This window comes from Lynx canadensis, chromosome E1, assembly GCF_007474595.2.
Source record: "Lynx canadensis isolate LIC74 chromosome E1, mLynCan4.pri.v2, whole genome shotgun sequence".
Lineage (NCBI taxonomy): Eukaryota > Metazoa > Chordata > Mammalia > Carnivora > Felidae > Lynx > Lynx canadensis.
The window spans coordinates 22,136,583-22,159,439 of record NC_044316.2 but is presented as its reverse complement, the minus strand read 5'-3'; the positions used below and the strand labels follow the sequence as shown (position 1 = coordinate 22,159,439).

The 22,857-nt window shown below is 38.2% G+C and overlaps 1 protein-coding gene across 3 annotated transcripts in view; it reads left to right on the top strand.

Annotated features, from left to right (window-relative positions):
• Positions 1-20,491, top strand: part of CCT6B (chaperonin containing TCP1 subunit 6B) — a 31,553-nt gene extending 11,062 nt beyond the window's left edge. For 2 of the 3 annotated variants that reach the window (XM_030296212.1, XM_030296210.1), the window contains 10 exons: positions 567-670; positions 5,830-5,940; positions 6,326-6,485; positions 8,723-8,805; positions 9,389-9,485; positions 9,789-9,936; positions 16,430-16,563; positions 18,418-18,520; positions 19,772-19,844; positions 20,356-20,491. In XM_030296212.1, coding sequence (XP_030152072.1) covers positions 567-670; positions 5,830-5,940; positions 6,326-6,485; positions 8,723-8,805; positions 9,389-9,485; positions 9,789-9,936; positions 16,430-16,563; positions 18,418-18,520; positions 19,772-19,844; positions 20,356-20,428 — 1,086 coding nt within the window. In that variant the 3' untranslated portion in view covers positions 20,429-20,491. The remainder of the gene's footprint in view (positions 1-566; positions 671-5,829; positions 5,941-6,325; positions 6,486-8,722; positions 8,806-9,388; positions 9,486-9,788; positions 9,937-16,429; positions 16,564-18,417; positions 18,521-19,771; positions 19,845-20,355) is intronic. The other variant, XM_030296211.1, reaches the window with a different exon arrangement.
• Positions 20,492-22,857: the final 2,366 nt, after the last annotated feature.

Sequence of the window (22,857 nt, the reverse complement as noted above, 5' to 3'; positions counted from 1 at the left end):
GTCTTTCTGGAGTATCAATTTCACGCTGCAATTTTGGGGAAAAGCATTACTTTCACATTAAAACAAATGTATATCATGGCATGACGTAGAAGCTTTTCATGATAAAACACAAAATTTAAGACACTTCGTGTTAGTGTAACCAGCAAATTTTAGCTTTTACCTCAGATTACATTTCCTTCTTTTCCATTAAATATGTCTTTTGGTGGAAAAGTTTGAGTAGTGTTGGTAGTAGAGCAGTGGCTTGGCAGTTAAAGAAAACGGAATTCTAGGCCTGACTCTGCTTTTAGACCTTGTGTTAAGTCTGTAAATTCTTAAAAGTTTCAGAGTTTACTTTACTTAACTGTAAAATGAAGGCTTTGGGCCTGATGATCTCTGAAGTTCCTTCAGGGTCTAAAGTACCCACTGGCATTGGATTATTACTAATGTCCATGACAGAGTGGCCTTTGTGGCCTTGCCCTATATTTTGGGGCCTGAAGCCCTTTATCTGTTTAGTCTGATGATTACTTGGGCCAGTGATTTCTTTTAATAGACCAGTAATTTACTGTTCTCATTCACTTCTCTTTCAGGCTGTGGTGGATTCTGTTTTGGCTATTAGAAGACCGGGTTATCCTATTGATCTCTTCATGATAGAAATCATGGAGATGAAGCATAAATCAGAAACAGATACAAAGTAAATTACATACACTTTTTTTTAAGGTTTTATTTTTAAGTAATCTCTACACCAACATGGGGCTTGAACTTACAACCCCAAGATCAAAGTTGTATGCTCCTGCGACTGAGCCAGCCACGTGCCCCTAAATTACATAAACTTTGACAATACATGGATTCTAGAATATTTGGTGTCGTTCAGATACTTTTTTTTCATTAATTTCATTAGTTACTTTAATTCAATATCAGTCTATTTTTTAAAAAATGTTTATTTTTGAGAGAGAGCACAGGCGGGGGAGGAGCGGAGAGGGAGGGGAACAGAGGATCCGAAGCGGGCTCTGCACTGACAACAGTGAGCCCAATGTGGGGCTTGAACTCATGAACCATGAGATCATGACTTGAGCCGACGTTGGACACTCAACTGACTGAGCCACTCAGGCGCCCCTCAACATCAGTCTGTTAATTCAACATATATTAAGTGAATACTTACCCTGAGGCAGTCATTGTTTTGGGTGCTAGGAATGAAGAGTAATACAAAACAGAATTTCTTTCTCTAAGAAGATTATGTTTTTAGTTGTGGGAGATAATAAATACATAAGTGATAATAAATGCTGGGAAGAAACTAGAGTGACTGAGAGCATGTGTGTGATTTTGGAGTGCTCAGGGAAGATCCTTGTGATTGGAAACTAAACTCAAGAGCTAAGGAGGTATCTGAAGAAATAAGGGAATTAGCCATGTGTGTATTTGGATGAAGAGTTCTAAGTCAAGGGAATGATGGTTGAAAAGGCCCCAAGGCCACCAGTGTGCTGGGGTGTCCCAGTGTGCCTGGAGCACAGTAAGTAAGAGGAAAAAAGAGTAGGATTTGAAGTTGGAGAGGAAACAGAGGTCAGACAATTGACATGGTCTGGGTAAGTATGTACTCAAAATATGTAGCATGTTGTTGATTTTGGACTTAATGAATTTTAAACTTTCTTTTATGGAAAATTCTAAACATATATAAAAGCAGAAAGAATAGAATAGTGAACTCTCACATACCTGTCACTCACGTTTATCGATTTTCAATCTGTGGCCCATTTTATTTTTCCTTTTATTTCCCCTTATAAACTCCTCTTTCTCTTCCTCATCCCAAACCTGGGTTATTTTGAAGCCAATCCAAATATCATATTTCATTTGAAAATACTTTATTTTAATATATGTGTGTGTTTGTGGATCTCTTTATTTACTTATTTCTTGAAGTTTTATTTGGTTTTTCTTAGATTGGCCATTGCACTTTTTATGGTGTCTTATTCCCTGCAGATCTTTCCAAGCCTGCCTTTTATTATTAAAAAAATTTTTTTTAAATGTTTATTTATTTTTGAGAGAGAGAAAGTGTACGAGCAGGGGAGGGGCAGAGAGAGAGGGAGACACAGAATCTGAAGCAGGCTCCAGGCTCTGAGCGGTCAGCACAGAGCCCAGCGTTGGGCTCGAACGCACAAACTGAGATCATGACCTGAGCCAAAGTTGGACACTTAACTGACTAAGCCACCCAGGCGCCCCTGTGTTTTGTTTCTATATGTGCCATTCATCATGTTTGAAAAAGGTATTTGTAGAAATTATTTGACACCTAGGATGAAGGTGCATTTCTGCACAGAGGATTTGAATTTGCTGTTGCAAGGAGCCTGGGGAATACTTTAAATTAAATCCACAGCTTGAGGGTTCTGTTTTTGTTTGTTTTTAATATCTAGTTGTGTTTAAAAATTTTTTTTTAATATTTATTTTTGAGAGAGAGAGAGAGAGAGAGGCAGACTGCAAGCAGGGGGAGGGGCAGAGAGAGAAGAAGACACAGAATCAGAAGCAGTCTCCAGGCTCTGAGAGTCTCCAGGCTCTGTCAGCACAGAGCCCGATGCGGGTCTTGAACCCATGAACTGTGAGATCATGACCTGAGCCGAAGTCAGTCACTTAACCGACTGAGCCACCCAGGTGCCCCTAGTTTTGTTTTTTTAAATGTTTGTTTATTGAGAGAGAGAGAGAGAGAGAGAGAAAGCGTATGATCAGGCAAGGGGCAGAGAGGGGGAGAGAGAGAATCTGAAGCAGGCTCCTCGCTGTCAGCACAGAGCCCCACACAGGGCTTGATCTCATGAACCATGAGATCATGACCTGAGCCAAAACCAAGAGTCAGACGCTTAACCGAGTGAGCCACCCAGGCATCCCAAATATCCAGTTGGTAGTTCTAACTACTGATTCATATGAGGACTGCTTGCTTCTAGTTCATCCTTCTGGTTTATGCCCTGAGTATGTAGCCCTTTGGTGTTCCTACTTAAAGTGAAGAGTGTCTCCTATTAGACCTCTACCTTCGATGAGCCCTGAGCTTTTCATTCTGTCCCCCTCTCATAGTGAGGTTGTTGAAACCCAAGTTCAGATTGATCTGAATTGTCAAGTGACTTTAGGATAAGAGTACTTGCAGTTCTTTTCTTATCCTTTGGAGTTCATGTTTTCTTTACTATTTTAAAGCTCTCCAGTGTTTTTAAGCATTTAATTTTTTTAATGTTTATTTATTTTTGAGAGACAGAGACAGAATGTGAGTGGGGGAGAGGCAGAGAGAGTGGGAAACACAGAATCTGAAGCAGGCTCCAGGCTCTGAGCTGTCAGCACAGAGCCCGATGCAGAGCTCAAACCCACAAACCTGAGCCAAAGTTGGACGCCTAACCAACTGAGCCACCCAGGTGCTCCTAAGGTTTTTGTTTTTAACCCAGCATTTTGCTTTTGGTAGTAGGGTTGGTCCAAATTAGTCTACTATTGCTGAGGGCAATAGCAGTTCTGATTTATATTTCAGGAGTATCTCTGTGGTTATTATGGGGAGAATGCACTGTGAAGCAGGGCATTTCCCAGGGCAAGGGCAGAAGTGGAGCCCAGTCAGGAATCTGTTGTAATATGGGTGAGGGGTGAAAACACTTTAGATCAGGGTATACTTAGAAGGAGCAGTAGGATCTGTTGATGGTTTGACATAGAATGTGACAGAAATAGTGTCAAGGATGTCTCTTGGGGCTTTGCATGGAGCATCTGAAGAAGGGGAAATGCCATTTCTTGGGATGGAAAAGACTCGGGGGAACAGATTTGGGGAAATAAATCAAGAGCGCAGTTTGGGAAATGTTATATTTTAAGATGCCTGTTAGGCATCCATGTGTGAGTAGGGAGTTGGTGTGTCTGCAGTTCAGAATAGAGGTCTGATCTAGAAAAATATTTGGGAGTCATCTGTGTATAGATGACTTAAAGCTTATGAGAGGTAGTGAGATCAGCTGAGAAGTGAATATAGATAGAAGTTTAAAGTTGGTCCCTGGAAACTCAAATGTTTAGAAATTGAGAAGACAAGGAGTGCCTGGGTGGCTCAGTCGCTTAAGTGTCCAACTCTTGATTAAGGCTCAGGTCATGATCTCGTGGTCTGTGAGTTTGAGCCCCATGTCAGGCTCTGTGCTGACTGCATGGAGCCTGCTTCGGATTCTCTCTCTCTCCCCCTCTCTCTGCCCCTTCCCTGCTCACACACACTCTCTCTGTCAAAATAAATAAGCTTTAAAAAAAAAAAAAAAGAAATTGAGAAGATGAGAAGGATTCAGCACCAGAAGGGATGGTCACTGAGATAGGAGGAAAGCCAAGAGAAAGTATTGTCCCAGAAGCTAAGAGAGGAAAATGTTTCAAGGGGAGAATAATCAAGTATGTCATATGCTGCTGAAACTTAGAGCAAGTTGTTGTGGATTGAAAATTGACCATTAGATATGGAAGGCATTTAATGTTTTTGGTGAATTGGATGGGAACTGATTCAATAAAGGAGTAGGTGTGAAAGTTGGATTGAAGTGGGCTTGAGAGAGAGAAGTGGTTAAGGAAAAAGTGAGGGTACAAGCATACACAGCTCCAAGGAGGTTAGCAGAGAAACGGGCAGTAGCTAGAAGGGAGGATGGGAAGGGACTTGAAGGAGAAGCATTTTTTGTTTTAAAGATGAGAATTTTCATGGCAAGTCTGTGTCCTGACGAGAATGCTCCTGGAGGCAGGAGGAACTGACATGGGGGAAGAGGGGATGATGCCGGAGCAGAGACCAGAAAGGGGATAGAGTACACACATGCAGGGGTTAACCTGAGAGAAGAGCATGGACAGTTCGCTCATAGGAACAGGAGGTTCAGGGTCAAGTGCAGGTGGACTGGTAGAGGTAGTGATGGGACAGTGTATTTTCTCAAAGCACAAGGTCACTTGCTGAGAATGAGAGAGGGGGGAAGAGTAAAGAGACCTGGAGAGTGACAGGTGTTGAACATATAGTTTGCTTGTTTTCTTCCTAAAGAAAAGCTCTGCACTTTCAGCTGGTAGTTGGATAATTAGATTAAAATGTTGTAGTCAGATTAAAATTAGTAGTTAAATTAAAAGTTTGAAAACTTCCTTATAATTGTGTTTAACTATTTTAACAATTATTTCTTTTATGTTTATGTATAACAAATATTGGTTATAAAAGATTTGTAAATAGAAATACCACTCCCTAATTGGGTATAAATGAAGTTTTAAAAGTTATAAAAATATTTACTCTTGAAAGAAAATTTCAACGATAGGAAAAAAGCGTCTCCCACTCCTGAATTATCTGTATTCCTACCACCCAAGCATAACTCTACTCTTAATTTCTTTTCATTTTTTCTTGTCAGTACTGAGGTGCTTATTTTCTGAAAGAGTAGTTATAATCATGCTTTATAGGTAGTTTGCTATTCTGTGTTTGTTTATCAGCTACCACTGTAAATATTTTTCCATGTCATTACATAGTTTTCACGACCACGAAATAGTTGGGTCATTTATTTGCTGAACAATGCCTTATTATTGGACATTTAGGTTAACAATGTTTGGTGGTTCCATATAATTATTTTGAACAAATGTTCCTAAGAAACTCACTGTGTGCCTACCTTTCAATACTTGACCAGCTGTGTCATATGTGTGAACCACATAATTTAGAGAATAATTCTGGGTTGACTTTTCATTGTGACTTCCCAGTCACACTGTGTTAAAATAAATTTTCTTTTCTAATTTTGCTAATTATGTGTTAGGCTTAAAGTTGGTGCAAGGAAACAGTGTGTGCCCCAGTAGTTCTGTTACAATTTTAAGAATACACTCCTTATTTTATAACAAATTTTAGAGTGTATATTCAGAGGAAGAAACATTACATATTTTCAATAGGTTGATCAGAGGATTAGTTCTGGATCATGGTGCCCGTCATCCAGATATGAAGAAACGAGTAGAAGATGCGTTTATCCTTTCTTGCAATGTATCACTAGAATATGAAAAAACGTACGTGTCAGTTACTCTTTGTGAATTTTGAAATTGTATTTTCTTTTTAAATTTTCTTTTAACATTTATTTATTTGAGAGAGAGACACACAACAGAGCGTGAGCAGGGGAGGGGCAGAGAGAGAGGGAGACACAGAATCCAAAGCAGGCTCTGTGATGTCAGCACAGAGACCAACACAGGGCTCGAGCTCCCAAGCTGTGAGATCATGACCTGAGCTGAAGTCAGACACTCAACCGACTGAGCCACCTAGGCACTCCTGAAATTGTATTTTCTAAAAGTGTTTTTTTAATCTCTTGCTTCCCTGCCAGATGTTTAGTGTAAACGCCTTCTGCCTTTTCCTCCTCTCTCTTCTGCCTTTACTAGCTTATTTTTATTAATCTTTTAGAGAGGTGAGCTCTGGTTTCTTTTATAAGTCTGCTGAAGAGAAAGAGAAACTGGTAAAAGCTGAAAGAAAATTTATTGAAGATCGAGTACAAAAAATAATAGACCTGAAAGACAAAGTCTGTGCTCAGTCCAGTAAAGGATTTGTTGTCATTAATCAAAAGGTGAGAAAGAAAATTTTGATTTTAACTATGTGTAAATGTTTTTCACCATTTCTCAGAGTGTGGTCTGTGGATTCCTGGGAGTCCATAAGACCATTTCAGGGAGTCTGTGAGGTCAAAATTATTTTCATGATAATAATAGTAATAGTAATGCCTTTTACGTTGTGCTGACATTTGCAATGATCACGCAAAGTCAATGTTAGGTAAAACTGCTGGTGCATTAGTACAAATCAAAGCAGTAGCACCAAACTGTACTAATAGTCATTATATTCTTTTTCCCATTTTACCGTACACTTGCGGTTAAAAAAAAAAGTTTCATTTGAGAATATCTTGATGAAGTGGTAAAACTTATTAATTTTATTGAATTTTGATCCTTACATAGGCATCCTTTTATAATTCTGTGTGACGGAGTGTGAAATTTGCACATCAGAATATGGTTATCTTGAAGGAAAACTCTTGTATAATTGAGTTGCAAGCTGACCTAGCCACTTTTTTCATGGAATGCCATTTTTACTTTAAAGAATAACTGACAGGGGCAGCTGGTTGGCTCAGTGGGTAGAACAAGTGACTATTGACCTCAGGGTTGTGAGTTCAAGGCATACGTTGGGCAGACAGATTACTTAAAAAAAAAAGTAACTGACAAACTGTGGTTATTTAGATGTGGGTATTTGGCAGGTTTTTCTCAAAAAAGAAGAAGTGGTTCTGTCACTTCAAGGAAAACAGTTGACAGTATTTGTTGCCAATAAATTTGAGCTTTCAAGCAAAAATTAAAATTTTGGAAAACTTGTATCTGCCATTGTGAATGTCACAGCTCTCCAATACTTAAAGGACTTTTCTGATAATGTTAATGGTGATATTAGCAAATGTGATATTTCTGATATTGTAGAACTATGAAATGTATCAGCATTTGGAAGCTCTGCTTAACATAGTGAACCAATGTTTTCTTCTTTTTTTCTTTTCAGATTTTTATTTAAATTCTAGTTAGGTAACATACAGTGCAGTATTAGTTTCAGGAATAGAATTCAGTGATTCATCACTTACATACAACACCCAGTACTCATCACAAGTCCCCTCTTTAATACCCATCACCCATCTAGCCCATCCCCCACCCTCAATGTTTTCTAAATGACAAAAAAACCATATGATTTAACAAAATCATGCATGGATAAATAATACACTCGAAGTGTAAGACAGGCAAGTGGATTTGATTTTATTATTATTATTATTTTAAAGTTTATTTATTTTTGAGAGAGAGAGAGAGAGGGAGAGAGTGAGTGAGCATGAGTGAGCAGGGGAGGGGCAGAGAGAGAGGAAGAGAGAGGATCTCAACAGGCCCCGTGCTGTCAGTGCAGAGACCTACACGGGGCTTGAAATCATGAACTGTGAGATCATGACCTGAGCCAAAATCAGGAGTTGGACGCTTAACTGAGCCACCCAGGTGCCCCAGACAGGTGGATTTTCATATGAGAGAGTATGGAAATTTTGTTGAGGGGCCCATGGGTGGCTTAGTTGGTTAAGTGTTGGGCTTTGGCTCAGGTCATGAGCTCAGGGTTCGTTAGTTTGAGCCCCGTGCTGGGCTTTGTTCTGACAGCTCAGACCCTGCAGCCTGCTTTGGATTCTGTGTCTCCCTCTCTCTCTATCCCTCCCCCGCTCACACTCTGTCCCTCTCTCTCTCTTAAAAATAAACATTTTAAAAAAAATTTAAAGAAGAAAAGTTTATTGATAAGTTCCATATTTCACCTCGAAACTAACCTTTAAGAAACTATTATTTATTGAGTTTTGGTGTAGTATCAAAGAAGAACACATTTATCTGAAAAGTTATTAAAATATTCCTCTTTTTCCCAGTATGTATTTGTGTGAGGCCAAGCTTTCTTCATATACTTTAACCAAAACAAGATATCACACCATATTGAAGGCAGAAGCAGATGAGACTCCATATGTCTTCTGTTAAGACCGACATTAAAACGATATAAAAAATGTGAAACCGTGCCATTACTTTAACCTACATATTTTTTTGTTTATGAAAGTATAGTAAGTTTTCACTTAAAAATGTTATTTATATTAACATAAAATGAGTTTACTATTATTTTGAATTTTAATTTATGATAACTTAGAGTCCACATAAACAAAAGTTTTTTGGGTTCTTAATTTTTAAGAATGTGAAGCAGTGCTGAGATAAAAAAAGTTTGAGAACTAGTGGCTTAAGATGTGCTTATAACTTTTTGCTAATTTGATTTTAGGGAATTGATCCATTTTCCTTAGATGCTCTTGCAAAACATGGCATAGTAGCTCTTCGCAGGGCAAAAAGAAGAAATATGGAAAGGTAAGCTTGCAGATAATTATGTATCCTAAGTTTTTAGCAGATTAAATTGAAATGATTCCATGATATTCCTTTTAACTTGCATGTAAACATTGTTGAGCAAAGTAGTAGCATACATGTTCCAAATTTTGTTTTTAATTTCAATAAATAATGGAAATGTCAAAAATCAAGATTGTTAACCTACGTCAGAACTTTGTTGCAGGACAAAGGTTTTCATCTTCTTAAAACAGATTTTAGGGGTGCCTGGGTGGCTCAGTCAGTTAAGCATATGACTCTTGGTTTCAGCTCAGGTCATGATCTCATGGTTTTGTGAGTTTGAGCTCCACATTGGGCTCTGCACTGAGAGTGCAGAGCCTGCTTAAGATTTTCTCTCTCTCCCTCTCTCTCTGCCCCTCCCCTGTGTGCTCTCTCTCTCTCTCTCAAAAATAAATAAGTGAACTTAAAAAATTTTTTAAAAACCCAGATTTTAAAAACAGTACAATACAGTGACAATGCAGTCTTCTGTGTTAGGTATTTTTTCACCTTTGAGAAATTAAGTCTTTCATGCTTACCATAATCAAAGCTATGACGACCTCTGTAATTTCAGACTCTCTCTTGCTTGTGGTGGAATGGCTGTGAATTCTCTTGAAGACCTCAGTATACATTGTTTGGGGCATGCTGGTCTTGTACATGAGTGTACATTAGTGAGTATATCTGTGGGCAGTGGTTATAAAGTGAAGAGTAAACTTTTTTTTTTTTTTTTACGTACTAAATCTTTTCATTCAGGCTTTACCTTTTGATATCTGAATAATCCTCAGGATGTATTTTACAATTTATCTTTCTAAATGTTTGTTAAGAGTTCAAATATAACTTAACTGCTTTTAGTGTCTATTTAGTTATGTTTGATGAGAAAAATTTGCAAGATTGGATTCTAATATTATAAACTAGGACTTCACTTCATAATGACATTAAATATTAGAGTTATATCTTCTTGGATTACCCTCTAGGGTGAAGAAAAGTTCACTTTTATCGAGGCCTGTGTTAACCCTCGTTCTGTCACCTTGTTGGTTAAAGGACCAAATAAGCATACTCTCACACAAATCAAGGATGCTCTAAGGGATGGACTTCGTGCCATCAAAAATGCCATTGAAGATGGTAGGCTCTTTTTTATGATGGATATGAACCTTATGTATTTTAAAAGCGGTACTAAATCTGTCATGGTACACACAGTATTTTAGAAGATATGACTGATTACTCTTCTTTATTTCACTTTGGACAATTTATAATTTGGATTGTGAAGATTTTTCCTTTGCATTATTTGTAGTGAGTATGCTGCCCTTTTAATTAGCTTCTGTTTATGACATGAAAAAGCACTTAATTTAATGCTATAGTATCTTTTTTTTGATACGTTATCTTAGTTTATTCAAATACCAGTGTGATTACACATGGTCCAAGAGGGCTCAAATAACAAACCAAATGTAAATAGATGTTAAAGATTGGTCTTCAAACATTATAGCCAATGATGCCATGCTTGCCTATGATCTTACCGACATAAAACCACATCCACACCTCAGTGGCCTCCAAACCAGTCAGCGAGATTCCTTAACTGTGAACCTTTTGAAGCTACCAGTTTGAGTGCTTTTGCCTATTTTTTTCAAGCTCTGAATAGCTGTAGGGATCTCAGCAGGAATTGGAGGAGCCAGCTTAATTTGGCATAGCGCCAAAATGTGGCCAGTCGGGGCTTCAGGTAAGTTGTGACCTTACCAGCACCAAATGCTGGTGTTCATTCACCAGCCCTGGGGCCTTCTCTGCAAGGTTATGGACAAACTAGGCCATAGTTCCAGGATGGAAAGACTGTTACCCCACACTATAATAAAGTTTTTTTATTTTTAGAAATTTATTTTTAAAACCATGAAAAGGATTTAATAGCTTAGAACTCATTCTGTTACCTTAGATGTAGTATAATTTTAAGAATGATTAGGACAGAATATTAGCATTTATTATTTATTGATAATTTATAAACTACCTTCTAAAAGGAGTTGAGGTAGATAATTCAATAAAAAACAGACGTTTAAAATAGAACGATAAGCACATGGAAAATGCTCAACATAGTCATTGGGAAAATGAAAATGAAAACCATAAAGAGATACCATTTCACAACTGTTAGGATGGCTATAAATCAAAAAACCTGGATGATAATAAATGTTGGCAAAGATGTGGAGAGATTGGAGCCTTCAACATTGCTGGTGGGAACTGTTGGAAAATAGCTGGGAGTTCCTTAACAAGTTAAACACAGAGACAGGGTGCCTGGGTGGCTCAGTTCGTTGGGTGACTGACCAGCTCAGGTCATGATCTCATGGTCTGTGGGTTCAAGCCCCGCGTCGGGCTCTGTGCTGACAGCTCAGAGCCTGGAGCCTGTTTTGTATTCTGTGTCTCCCTCTCTCTCTGCCTCTCCCCTGCTTGCACTCTGTCTCTGTCTCTCAAAAATGAATAAACATTTAAAAATTTAAAAATTAGGGTCACCTGGGTGGCTTGGTCAGTTGGGTGTCCGACTTTGGCTCAGGTCATGATCTCACGGTTTGTGAGTTTGAGCCCCGCTTTGGGCTCTGTGCTGACAGCTCAGAGCCTGGAGCCTGCTTCAGATTCTGTGTCTCCTTCTCTCTCTTCTCCTCCCCCACCTTGTGTTCTATCAAAAATAAATAAACATTAAAAAATTTTTCTTTTTTCAAAGTTAAACCCAGAGATACTATATGACCCAGCAAATCAACTCTTAGGTATACCATAATATACCTTTGATCAAAGTGTTCCAGCTATGTTTGTTGAAAAGGCTCTTCTTTCACCAATGCGTTGCTTTTGCATCTTTGATGAAGACCATTTGTCCATATTTGTGTGGTTTTATTTCTGGGTTTTTATTCTGTTCCACTAATCTGTTTGTCTGGCTCAATATTAATATACTATCCTGATCACTGTAACTTTATAATAAGTCTTGAAATCAGCAATGTTAATCCTCTCATGTTGTTCTTTTCTAAGTTATTTTGGTTATTTAAAATCTTTTGCATTTCCATATGAATTTTAGAATCAGCTTGTCACTACTAAAAAGACTGCTGAGATTTTGATTAGAATTTCACTGAATCTGTGGAACATTTTGGGAATAATTGATATCTTGATATCTTAACAATATTGAGTCATGGTATATCTATTTATTTCAGCCTTTTTTTAAAATAAGTTTTTTTTTAAGTTTATTTATTTATTTTGAGAGAGAGAGAGAGAGAGAGAGAGAGAGAGAGACGTAGGGAGAGAGAGAGAGGTGGAGAGAATCCCAAGCAGGCTCCACATTGTTTGTACAGAGCTTGATGCAGGGCTGGATCCCACGAACCAGGAGATCATGACCTGAGCCAAAATCAAGAGTCAGACTCAACTGACTGAGCTCTCCAGGCGCCCCTATTTGGGCCTTCTTGACTCTGTCTCAGCAACATATATATATATATATATATATATATATATATATACACACACACACACACACACACATATATATATATATACACATATACATATATATGTGTGTGTGTGTGTGTGTATATTTTTTTACCCCAGCAATATTTTGTGATTCTTAGTGGCATATATTTTTTTCAGATGTATCTATGTATTTCATGAATTTTGATCCTGTTATACATGATGTTTTTAAAATTTCAATTTCTGATTAACATATAGATACTGATTTTTGTTTACTGATCTTGAATTCTGCAACCTTGTTAAACTCACGTATTCTAGTAGCTTTCCTACAGATTTAATTGAGTTGTCTATATAAATAATCATGTTGTCTGCTAATAAAGACCGTTTTACTTGTTTCTTTCCAATCTGGATATCTTTTATTTCCTTTTTCTCTTTATTTCATGGGCTAGAAGCTGCAATACATTGTTGAATGGAAATAGTGAGAGTGGGCATTCTTTCCTTGCTCCTGATAATGGGGGGAAAATATTCAGCCTTTCTCTATTATGTATGATATTTAGCTGTAGGGTTTTCATAGAAGCCCTCTGTCATATTGAGGAAGTTCCCCTCTCTTGCTGAGACCTTTTATCATGAATAGATGTTGGATTTTGTCAGTTGCTTTTCTGTTGATCTATTGAGATGATTACATGTTTTTTCTCTTTAAGTTTATTAATGTGGTAAATTACATTGATTTTCAAATGTTCAACCAAACTTACATTCTTGGGGTAAACCCTACTTACTTATGATGTATTATTTTCTTTAAAAATGGATTACAATTTTTGGGGCGCCTGGGTGGCGCAGTCGGTTAAGCGTCCGACTTCAGCCAGGTCACGATCTCGCGGTCCGTGAGTTCGAGCCCCGCGTCGGGCTCTGGGCTGATGGCTCAGAGCCTGGAGCCTGTTTCCGATTCTGTGTCTCCCTCTCTCTCTGCCCCTCCCCCGTTCATGCTCTGTCTCTCTCTGTCCCAAAAATAAATAAACGTTGAAAAAAAAAAATGGATTACAATTTTTAAAATTATTTTTTTAAATTGTGGATATAAGTATATAGTTTGTCATTTTAATCATTTGTAAGTATTACAGTTCAGTGGCAATAAATCCTTTCTTTCACACTGTTGTGTAGCCATCATGATCATGTATCCACAGAACATTTTCCATCTTAAGTACTGAAACTTTATACCCATTAAATAATAACTCTCCATTCCCCTCTCCTCCCAGCTCATGGAAGCCACTATTCTGCTTTCTGTCTCTATGAATTTGACTATTCTATGTACCTCATTTGAGTGGAATCATCCAGTATCTGTCTTTTTGGGCCAGCTTATTTCACTTAGCACGATGTCTTCAAGGTTCATCCTTGAATGATGTGTCAGAATTTCCTTGCTTCTTCGGGCTGAATAATACTGTATTGTATGTATAAATCACATTTTATTTATCTATTTATCCAGTGATGGAAACTTAGATCACTTCATCTTTTGGGTATTGTAAGTAATGCTGCTATGTATTTCTATATATTATTGGACTTGATTTGCTAATATGCTGTTAAGAATTTTTTTAAGTTTTATTTATTTATTTTGAGAGAGAGAGAGAGAGAGAGAGAGAGAGAGCGAGCAAATGAGGGAAGGGCAGAGAGAGAGGTAGAGAGAGAATCCTAAGCAGGCTCCATGCCCAGCGTGGAGCCCAACGTAGGGCTAGATCTCATGAACTCTGAGATCATGACCTGGGTGGAAGTAGGACTCTTAACCGACTGAGCCACCCAGGCGCCTCTATGCTGTTAAGAATTTTTATATCTATGTTCATAAGGGGTACTTGTGTATTTTCTTTCTTGTAATGCCTTTATCTTTTTTGCTGTTAGAATAATGGTGACCTCATAGAATGAGTTGGAAAGTATTCTCTCCTCTTTAATTTTCTGAAAGTGTTGAAATCTTGTGTAGAATTGGTATTTATTTCTTAAATGTTTGGTAGAATTCACCAGTAAAGCTATCTGGGTCTGGAGTTTTCTTAATGGGAAAATTTTACTATGAATTCAATCTTTTTAATAGAGACAGGGGTATTCAGGTTATCTGTCTTTTTTGAGTTTGTGTCTTTCACGAAATTTGTCCATTTCATCTGTTAAGATGATCAAACTACTGCCCATGAGCTAAATTCTTTTTGCTGCCTGGTTTTGGTAAATAAAGTTTTATTGGGGTACAGCTATACCCATTCATATATGTATTGTCTGTGGCTCTTTTTGTGTTATAGTGACAGAGTTGATTAGTTAAAAAGAGATGGTGTGGTTCATAGAACCTGAAGTATTTATATCTGATCTTTTATAGAAAGTTTGCTAATCCCTTAACTTTTCAAATTTATTAGCATAAAATTGTTCATAATATTCCCTTACTATTATGCTTCTCATGTCTGTGGAATCTATAGTGATATTACCTTTTTCATTTCTGACATTGTTTATTTTTTTTTGGACACTGTTCATTTTTATTTCATTGATTTCCACTCTCATTATTTCTTTTTTCTGTTTATATTAGGTTTTATTTGCTCTTTTCTAGTTCTTAAGGTGAAAGCTGAGGTCATTGGTTTGAGACCCTTCTTTCTAGCATAGGTGTTTAGTGATATAAGTTTCTCTTCAGGTATTGCTTGAGTAGCATCCCACAAATTGTGATATGTTGTGTTTTCACAGAATGGGATCAGGGAGGTTTTCAAAGTTACTGGCAATGTTCTGTTTCTTAAGCTGGGTGGGAAGTACATGAGTACATTTATTTGTGCATTTATTCTTTGTACTTTACACATATAAATATTCTTTTGTGTATATTCAGTATTTTACAGGAACTTAAAAAAGTTTTTTAAAATTATGTTTTAATTCCAGTATAATTAATATACAGTGTTACACCACAGGGAACTTTTAACTTAAAAAAAATATTTTTTTAATGTTTATTTATTTTTGAGACAGAGGGAGACAGAGTGCGAGTGGGGGAGGGGCAGAGAGAGAGGGAGACACAGAATCTGAAACAGGCTCCAGGCTCTGAGCTGTCAGCACAGAGCCCAGTGTGGGGCTCGAACCCACAAACTGTGAGATCATGACCTGAGCCGAAGTCAGGCACTCAATAGAGTGAGCCACCCAGGCGCCTCGGGAACTTTTAACTTTTTAAAAGTGTGGATGGGAAGCAAGGATGCAATCATCTTGTGGGTAGACAACTCTTTTGAACAGTTTTGTTGTACAGAGAAGCAGACGAAGGGGCTAGTAATTAAAAAATGATGTGGGATAGGGACACCTGGTGGCTCAGTCATTTTAAGCATCCTACTCTTGATTCCGGCTCAGGTTATGATCTCACGGTTCATGGGTTCAAGCCCTGCATCGGGTTCTGTGCTGACAGCGCGGTGCCTGCTTGGGATTCTTTCTCTCCTTCTCTCTCTGCCCCTCTCCTGCTCACTCTCTCTCTCTCAAAATAGATAAACAAATATTTAAAAAAATGATGTGGGACAAAGGAGAGATTCTTCTTGTTTTGTTTTAAAGATGGGTGATTCCAAAACAAATTTGCTGATTCAAAGGAGAGTCATAAACTTTATAAAACCATACCAGCAGGTATAAAAGTCATATCCTGTTGTGAAAATTGATGTTTTTAAACAGAGCTTTTGCCTTAGAATAATGAAAACACCTATATTTTTTCCTTAGGTAGCAGTTTGGGTTTTGCTTCAGTATAGAAAACAAATACTTCATTAAGTCCCAAGAATTCCATACCAAAATGGTGGCCAAATCATCTTGGCCTAAATTTTTTTCAAATCGGATGTTACAATTTATTACCTGTCCCTATACATGATAAATAATTACCTTTTGCATGTAGTCATAAAGGAATAAGATGAAGGTGGGAAGAATGTCTACTTTTACAAACAATTAAATAAGCTGGTTGCAGCCAGTTGTCTGTACCATGCCTAATTTTTTAATGGTATGTAACTTCAGGATGCTTCATAAGACATCTAAGTAATCACTGAACTATGCAACTTACTTTATTTCTGTGTCTACTTAGGTATATTTTAGATGTAGGCCATATAATAGGTAATAGAACACACCTGAATAGCTAATTGCTTTTTTTCTCTATTTTTTTTGTTTGTTTATTTTGTTTAATTATTTTTCCCTGTATGGAATGTCTTGCCAATCTTTTTTCCTCCAATAGGTTGTGTGGTTCCAGGAGCAGGTGCAGTTGAAGTGGCAATAGCTGAAGCTCTTGTTAATTACAAGCATAGTGTAAAAGGAAGAGCTCGTCTTGGAGTACAAGCTTTTGCTAATGCCTTACTCATTATTCCTAAGGTACAACTATCCTAATGGCTAAAGAACAACTGGTTAGATCTAAGGGTGTTGGATTACAAATTGCCCACATTATCTAACACCAGAGTAGAGAGAGTTTTAATTTGCATTTCCCCACACAGTTTTGTCTAAGATATTTTACAGCAAAAGCAGGGAAACTTTTGGGATAATAGCTCAGAATCCTTGTCAGAGTTTCCTGAAATCACTAAGTTACCCCCTTGCTAATCTCTGAGCTCCAAAAGTGGAAGTAAGTCCAGAAATTTCCTTCAAAAATGATTTATGATTAATCATAATGAAAAAGTTTAGAACTTAAACTTTAGACTTTTGCGTAGATTTTTGTTTTGTTGGTGGTATCCAAAGTATTATTATTTTAAACTGTGGGAATGAGAACTCCAAATACTAACATGCTTTTGTCATTTTCATTATAATTCCTGGAAAAGGAGAGAAACCAGGTATTTTTTCCATGTGTCAACAAAGGAAACAGACTACCATTCCTTTTCCTTTGCCTTAATCTGGTTGTGAACCACTTAGAAACACAGAAGACCATGTCAAAGATGTTATTACCATGAATTAAAAACATTAAGAACAATGCTAGCGGTGTGCCTGGGTGGCTCGGTCGGTTAAGCGTCTGACTTCGGCTCAGGTCATGATCTTATGGTCTGTGAGTTCGAGCCCCGCATCGGGCTCTGTGCTGACAGCTCAGAGCCTGGAGCCTGTTTCAGATTCTGTGTCTCCCTCTCTCTCTCTGCCCCTCCCCTGTTCATGCTCTGTCTCTCTCTGTCTCAAAAATAAATAAACATTAAGAAGTTTTTTTAAATAAAAAAATTAAAAAAAAAGAACAATGCTAGCAAAGTCTCTTTGGTAATTGCTTTAAATTATTCACAATTTGTGGAATCTTTGAGAATCAGATATCTATTTTTCTCTTTCCCCAAAACAGCAAAGTCAGTTAAGTAATGATCCTGTAGTTGACACAAACTGGTAAGCCTGGTATACAGTGGTGGTTCCTTACTCATCAGCTGTTGGTTTTGTACTACTTGGAAATAAACCTGGTGTGGAGTGCTATTAGCTCCATTCCTGTTGTCACAGGTCATGACTCTCTTCATGTTGGTAAGGGACACAAGCATCCTGCAAATATGAAGGGTTCTTTTAGCAGGTATCTAGGAAAAGCTGGAAAATGTGTGGCTAGAGGGACGAGAAGAAACCATACCATTCTACTTCTTTACTTATCTATCTATCTATATATCTATCTATCTATTCTCTACACCCAATGTGAAGCTCAAACTCACAACCCTGAGATGGAGTTACATACTCTTCCAACTGAGCCAGCCAGGTGTCCCTCTTTCCATTTTTTAAGAGATCTTTTGCAAGGAGGGAAATTACTGTAGTGGGGTGGGGATGGGGGTACTATAATGTCCTCAGAATTTAGTGTGATGTACATACGGAAAATGTTTAAGTAAATATAAAAACTGCTAGAGACATAAAATACTAATTTGTTTTAGATTAAGGACAGAATTCTTCAAGGGTACCTGGGTGGCTCAGTTGGTTAAGCATTAGACTCTTGATTTTGTCTCAGGCCATGATCTCACAGTTGTGAGATTGAGCCCTGAGTTGGGCTCTGTGCTGGGCATGGAACCTGCTTAAGATTCTTTATTTCCCTCCCCCTCTGCCCTTTGCCCGCTTGCTTGTGTGCATGCACTCTCTCTCAATGAATGGAATTCTTTAAAAGGAGGGGATTACTGTATTATAAGTGTGTTTTCACAAGACTAGAGAGCAGTGCCTTATTTATTATCTTTGATATTCAAATATATGTGTGAAGGTATTTCATACATATATTTATTATTATTTTTATTCCTAAAGGTTCTTGCTCAGAATTCTGGTTATGACCTGCAGGAAACTCTAGTAAAAGTTCAGGCTGAACATTCAGAATCAAAACAACCTGTTGGCATAGACTTGAATACAGGTAAGAAAGTGAAGAAAAATTAGCTGCTCAGTAAAGAAAGAGGTTATACTCCAGTGACCCAGAAGTTTGCAATTTAAAAAGAGAGGGTGGTCAGGGTAGAGCTAATTGAGAATATGTCTGTAGAAAGAAATCAAAGGAAGTGATGAAGTAGCCATGTTGGGGAACTGGGGAAAGAGTATCCTAGGCAGAGGGAACAGCCAGTGGAAAAGCCAGTGTTTGAAGTTTTTGAGGAGGAGGAAGGAGATGAGAGAAGTAATAGAAAGATCATACAGGGACATGTGGGCCAGTCCAAGGACTTTGACTTTGACTGTAATGAGATAGGGAGCAATTTTTAGTAGAGGTGGGACATGGCCTAATTATGTTTAAAAGGATCACTGTGGTTGTTCTGTGGAGGGAAGTCCATTGAAGAGCTGGAAGGTTGAAATTGCCATTAACCTCATTGAAGAACTGTGGGTGCAGCAGGTTGTGTAGGGGGAGGTCAGCACTGAGTTTTGGCAAAGCTAAGTTTGAAGTGTCTTTGACTTTCAAGTGAAATAGACAATTGGAAGTATGAGTATGGAGCTCAAGAAATAATTCTGGGTTGGGGGCACTTGGGTGGCTCAGTTGGTTAAGCGCCGATTTCCGCTCAGGTCAAGATCTTCTGGTTCGTGAGTTCGAAGCCACCCTGGGCTCTGTGCTGACAGCCTGGAGCCCGGAGCCTGCTTCAGATTCTGGGTTTCCCTCTATCTCTGCTCCTCCCCGCCTCGCACTCTGTGTGTGTGTGTGTCTCAAAAATCAATAATTAAAAGAAAAACTTAAAAAAAAAAAAGAGGTCTGGATTGGAGATAAAAACTTGAGAGTTGCCAAAGTGCACATGGTTTAAATCAAGAAGACTGGATGAAATCGCCTAAGGAGTGAGTGTAGAGAGAGAAGGAAAGAATCCAGGACTGAGCTTTTGGGTATTCCAAAATTAAGGGAAGAAGAGGAAAATCCAGGAAAGTCAACAGAAAAGGAGCCACTAACAAAAAAGAAAAAAGTCAGGCTGAACATGGTGGCCTGGGAGGCAAGTGAGAAAGAGTAGTGAGGAGGCCGTGTTAAATGTTGCTGATAGATGAGGCCTGAGAACTGGCCACTGGATTTGATTTGATACCATGAAGTTCATTGTGACCTGGACACTATAGTTTTGTTGGTACATTAAGTACTGTTAGAATATATAATCAGTATTAACAGAATATATCAAGATTGTATTGTTAACATTGTTTTTATTTGCAGGTGAGCCAATGTTAGCAGCTGATGCAGGAGTTTGGGATAACTATTGTGTGAAAAAACAACTTCTTCACTCTTGGTAAATTCATATTAATAAAAATAAAGACTTTTAGGGACATAATAACATTAAAACTTGTCTATTATTTTTACCACTCTATAGTAGAAAAATGGTTAAGTGTATGAAAAGGTGTGGTATCCAGTTACTAACACTAGCTTCCGTCATTTTTCAGTCCCTTTTCCATTTTAATTCTAGTAGTGTGATATATAAGAAATGTTTATCTTACTGTTTATTTGAGGGGGAAGGGAAAGAGGGAAGTTAACTAAAATAGTACCACATGCATAGGGGGGAAAGGCAAATGATGTGCCAAAAATGAGCTCAGTTTTGCTACAATTTAAAATCAAACTTTTACTTTATCAGCAAAGGAGTTGAAATTACAAGAGTTGATGTTTGTATTTATAATAGCTTTGTCTCATAAGATCTCATACCAACATCATTGATGAACAAAGTACTTTTAGTAGCTAAAGATTGCCGGGGGAAAAGATGGGAGTGGGTTGGTAGACTCTACTCACCCTATTATCTTTTTCCTCAGCACAGTGATTGCCACCAACATTCTCCTGGTTGATGAAATTATGCGAGCTGGTATGTCTTCTCTTAAAGGGTGATTGAGTTCAAAACCACCTCTTCTGGAAGCTGAGATTTAGTATACCTTATATCCAACTACCGTTATATACTGAGCCATTCTCAAGTTCTGTACAATAAATTCAGTTTATATTTGTTGGTCTTAGCAGTCTCAATAATACTTCATCAAAGTATAAAGAATACAAGAAATATTTTCACAGTAAAGGAATAATAGTGAAAATATTTGTTCTTAAGAGTTCTAACATTTGGGGCACTTGGCTGGCTCAGAAGAGCATGTGACTCTTGATCTTGGGGTTGTGAGCTTGGGCTCCACATTGAGGGTAGAAATTACCTAAATAAGTATATACAAAAAAAGATTTCTAACTTCTTACCCTTTATTGTATGTATAATATTATGAAATAATAGAAATATATATTTGGTCTTCATCCTCGGTTCCTGGCACAAGAGCTTTTAAAACTGTAATTTCCTGAGGAATAGGGGTGATAGGAGCTTTTTTTTTTTTTTTTTTTGGTTATAGTATTTGGTCTTTGTTTCCACTTCCCAGCCTGGAGAGCTTCTTTTTTTTTATTAAAAAAATTTTTTTAAAATGTTTACTTATTTTTGAGTGACAGAGAGAGAGAACTAGCAAAGGAAGAGCAGAGAGACAGAGACACAGAATCCAAAGCAGGCTCCGGGCTCTGAGCTATCAGCACGGTGCCCGATGCGGGACTTGAACACAGAAACCACAAGATCATGACCTGAGCAGAAGTTGGATGCTCAACCGATGGAACCATCCAGGCACTCCCAGTCCCAGAGAGCTTCTAACACCACTGGAATCTCTGAAATTAATGAGTGTCTTTTTGTATGCTAATGATGACTGATGGGCCCTTAGGAGGACAGTTGTATGCCAGAGGGACCAACCTTGTGATGGGAGGGTTAGAACTTTCAACCTCTCCCCCACACCTCCCACTCTACCCCTCTACCTCTGGGGTAGGTAGAAGGGCTGGAGATTGAGTTGCTAGGTCATAGGTCATGCCTATGTGATGAAGCCTGTGTAAAGAGAGTTAGTGTGCTCCAACCCTCCTGGGAACAGAGGCTCCTGGGTCTGGGAACCTTCTGACCTCACACCATGGACCTCTTCATTAGGTTGTTCATTTATATCTTTTATAATATCCTTTATAATAAGCTACTAAATGTAAGTACATGAGTTCTGTGAGCTGCTGTAGCAAATTATCAAACAAGAGGAGGGGGTCATGGGCACCCTGATTTCTAGCCCTGTTGGACAGAAGTGTGAGTTACATGGGTACCCATTACTTGCAATTGGTGTCTGAAGTGGGAGGTCAGTCTTAATTGCTTCTCGGCCTTTTGGCTAAGATCAGGTGAAGTGGGGGGCAGTCTTGTGGGAGTGAGCCCTTGGTCTGTGGGGTCTGCACTAACTCTAGGTAGTTGGTGTCAGAATTGTTTGTAGAACACCCACTTGGTATCTGGAGAGTTGTAGAATTGATTGCTGTGTGAAAACCCCATACACATTTGGAGTCAGAAGTGTTGTGAGAAGAGTTTTCCTTTCATAGGCTACTGTACTTTTCATAAAATAGAATCCATTATGATTCTTAGACCTTTCGACAACTTTTAGTGAACAAAATAGGGAGCACAGGTTTTCTAGTACCCAAGTCAATTTCCAGTTTATCAGAAGATATAAATATAACAGGCAAACATTTTATTCTCTCTCGAAAGTCCTTCAGTAACTTCTTGCTGCCACTTGTTCCTCTTACAAATATGACATCACTTTGTGACTATAGCTTTGGATTTCACTGATACATGACAGTTTATTTTGATTGTAGTATGTTATATTTTACCTGGATTTTTGGTATATGTGATCAGCAACTTATGCTTCTGTGCTAGTTCTCCGACTGGATGGTTAAATAGAGCAGGTTTCATCTGCAAAGGTGGGGATTGTTGGCACCAACATTGGGAAATAATTGTTTTTGGCTTTGAATGAAGCTCTTCTGTTTCAGTATTATAGCAAAAGCTTTCTTGTTTGAAACACTGGAATGAATCTATTGTACTTCTTATTATCATTGGGCTGCTTGTAGTTCATTTCTTTCCATGGACACAAGTTGATAAGGAGATTAAAATATGGCAGGTGCGTTAGTGGGACTTGGGCCTCTGTTAGTGCATATGGGAGGTTTGTGTAACCATTTCCTGACTTTGTTGAAAATCTATACTTTTGGGGCACCTGGGTGACTCAATTGGTTAAATGTCCAACTTTGGCTCAGGTCATGATCTCACGGTTCATGGGCTCCAGCCCTGCATTGGGCTCTCTGCTGTCAGCGTGGAACCCACTTTGTATCCACTGTCTCCCTTCTCTCTCTGCCCCTCTCCCACTTTCTCTCTCTCTCTCTCCAAAATAAAACATTAAAAAAATTTTAAAAAAGAACAAAAACCTGTATTTTTATACCCCTTTTCCCCCTGA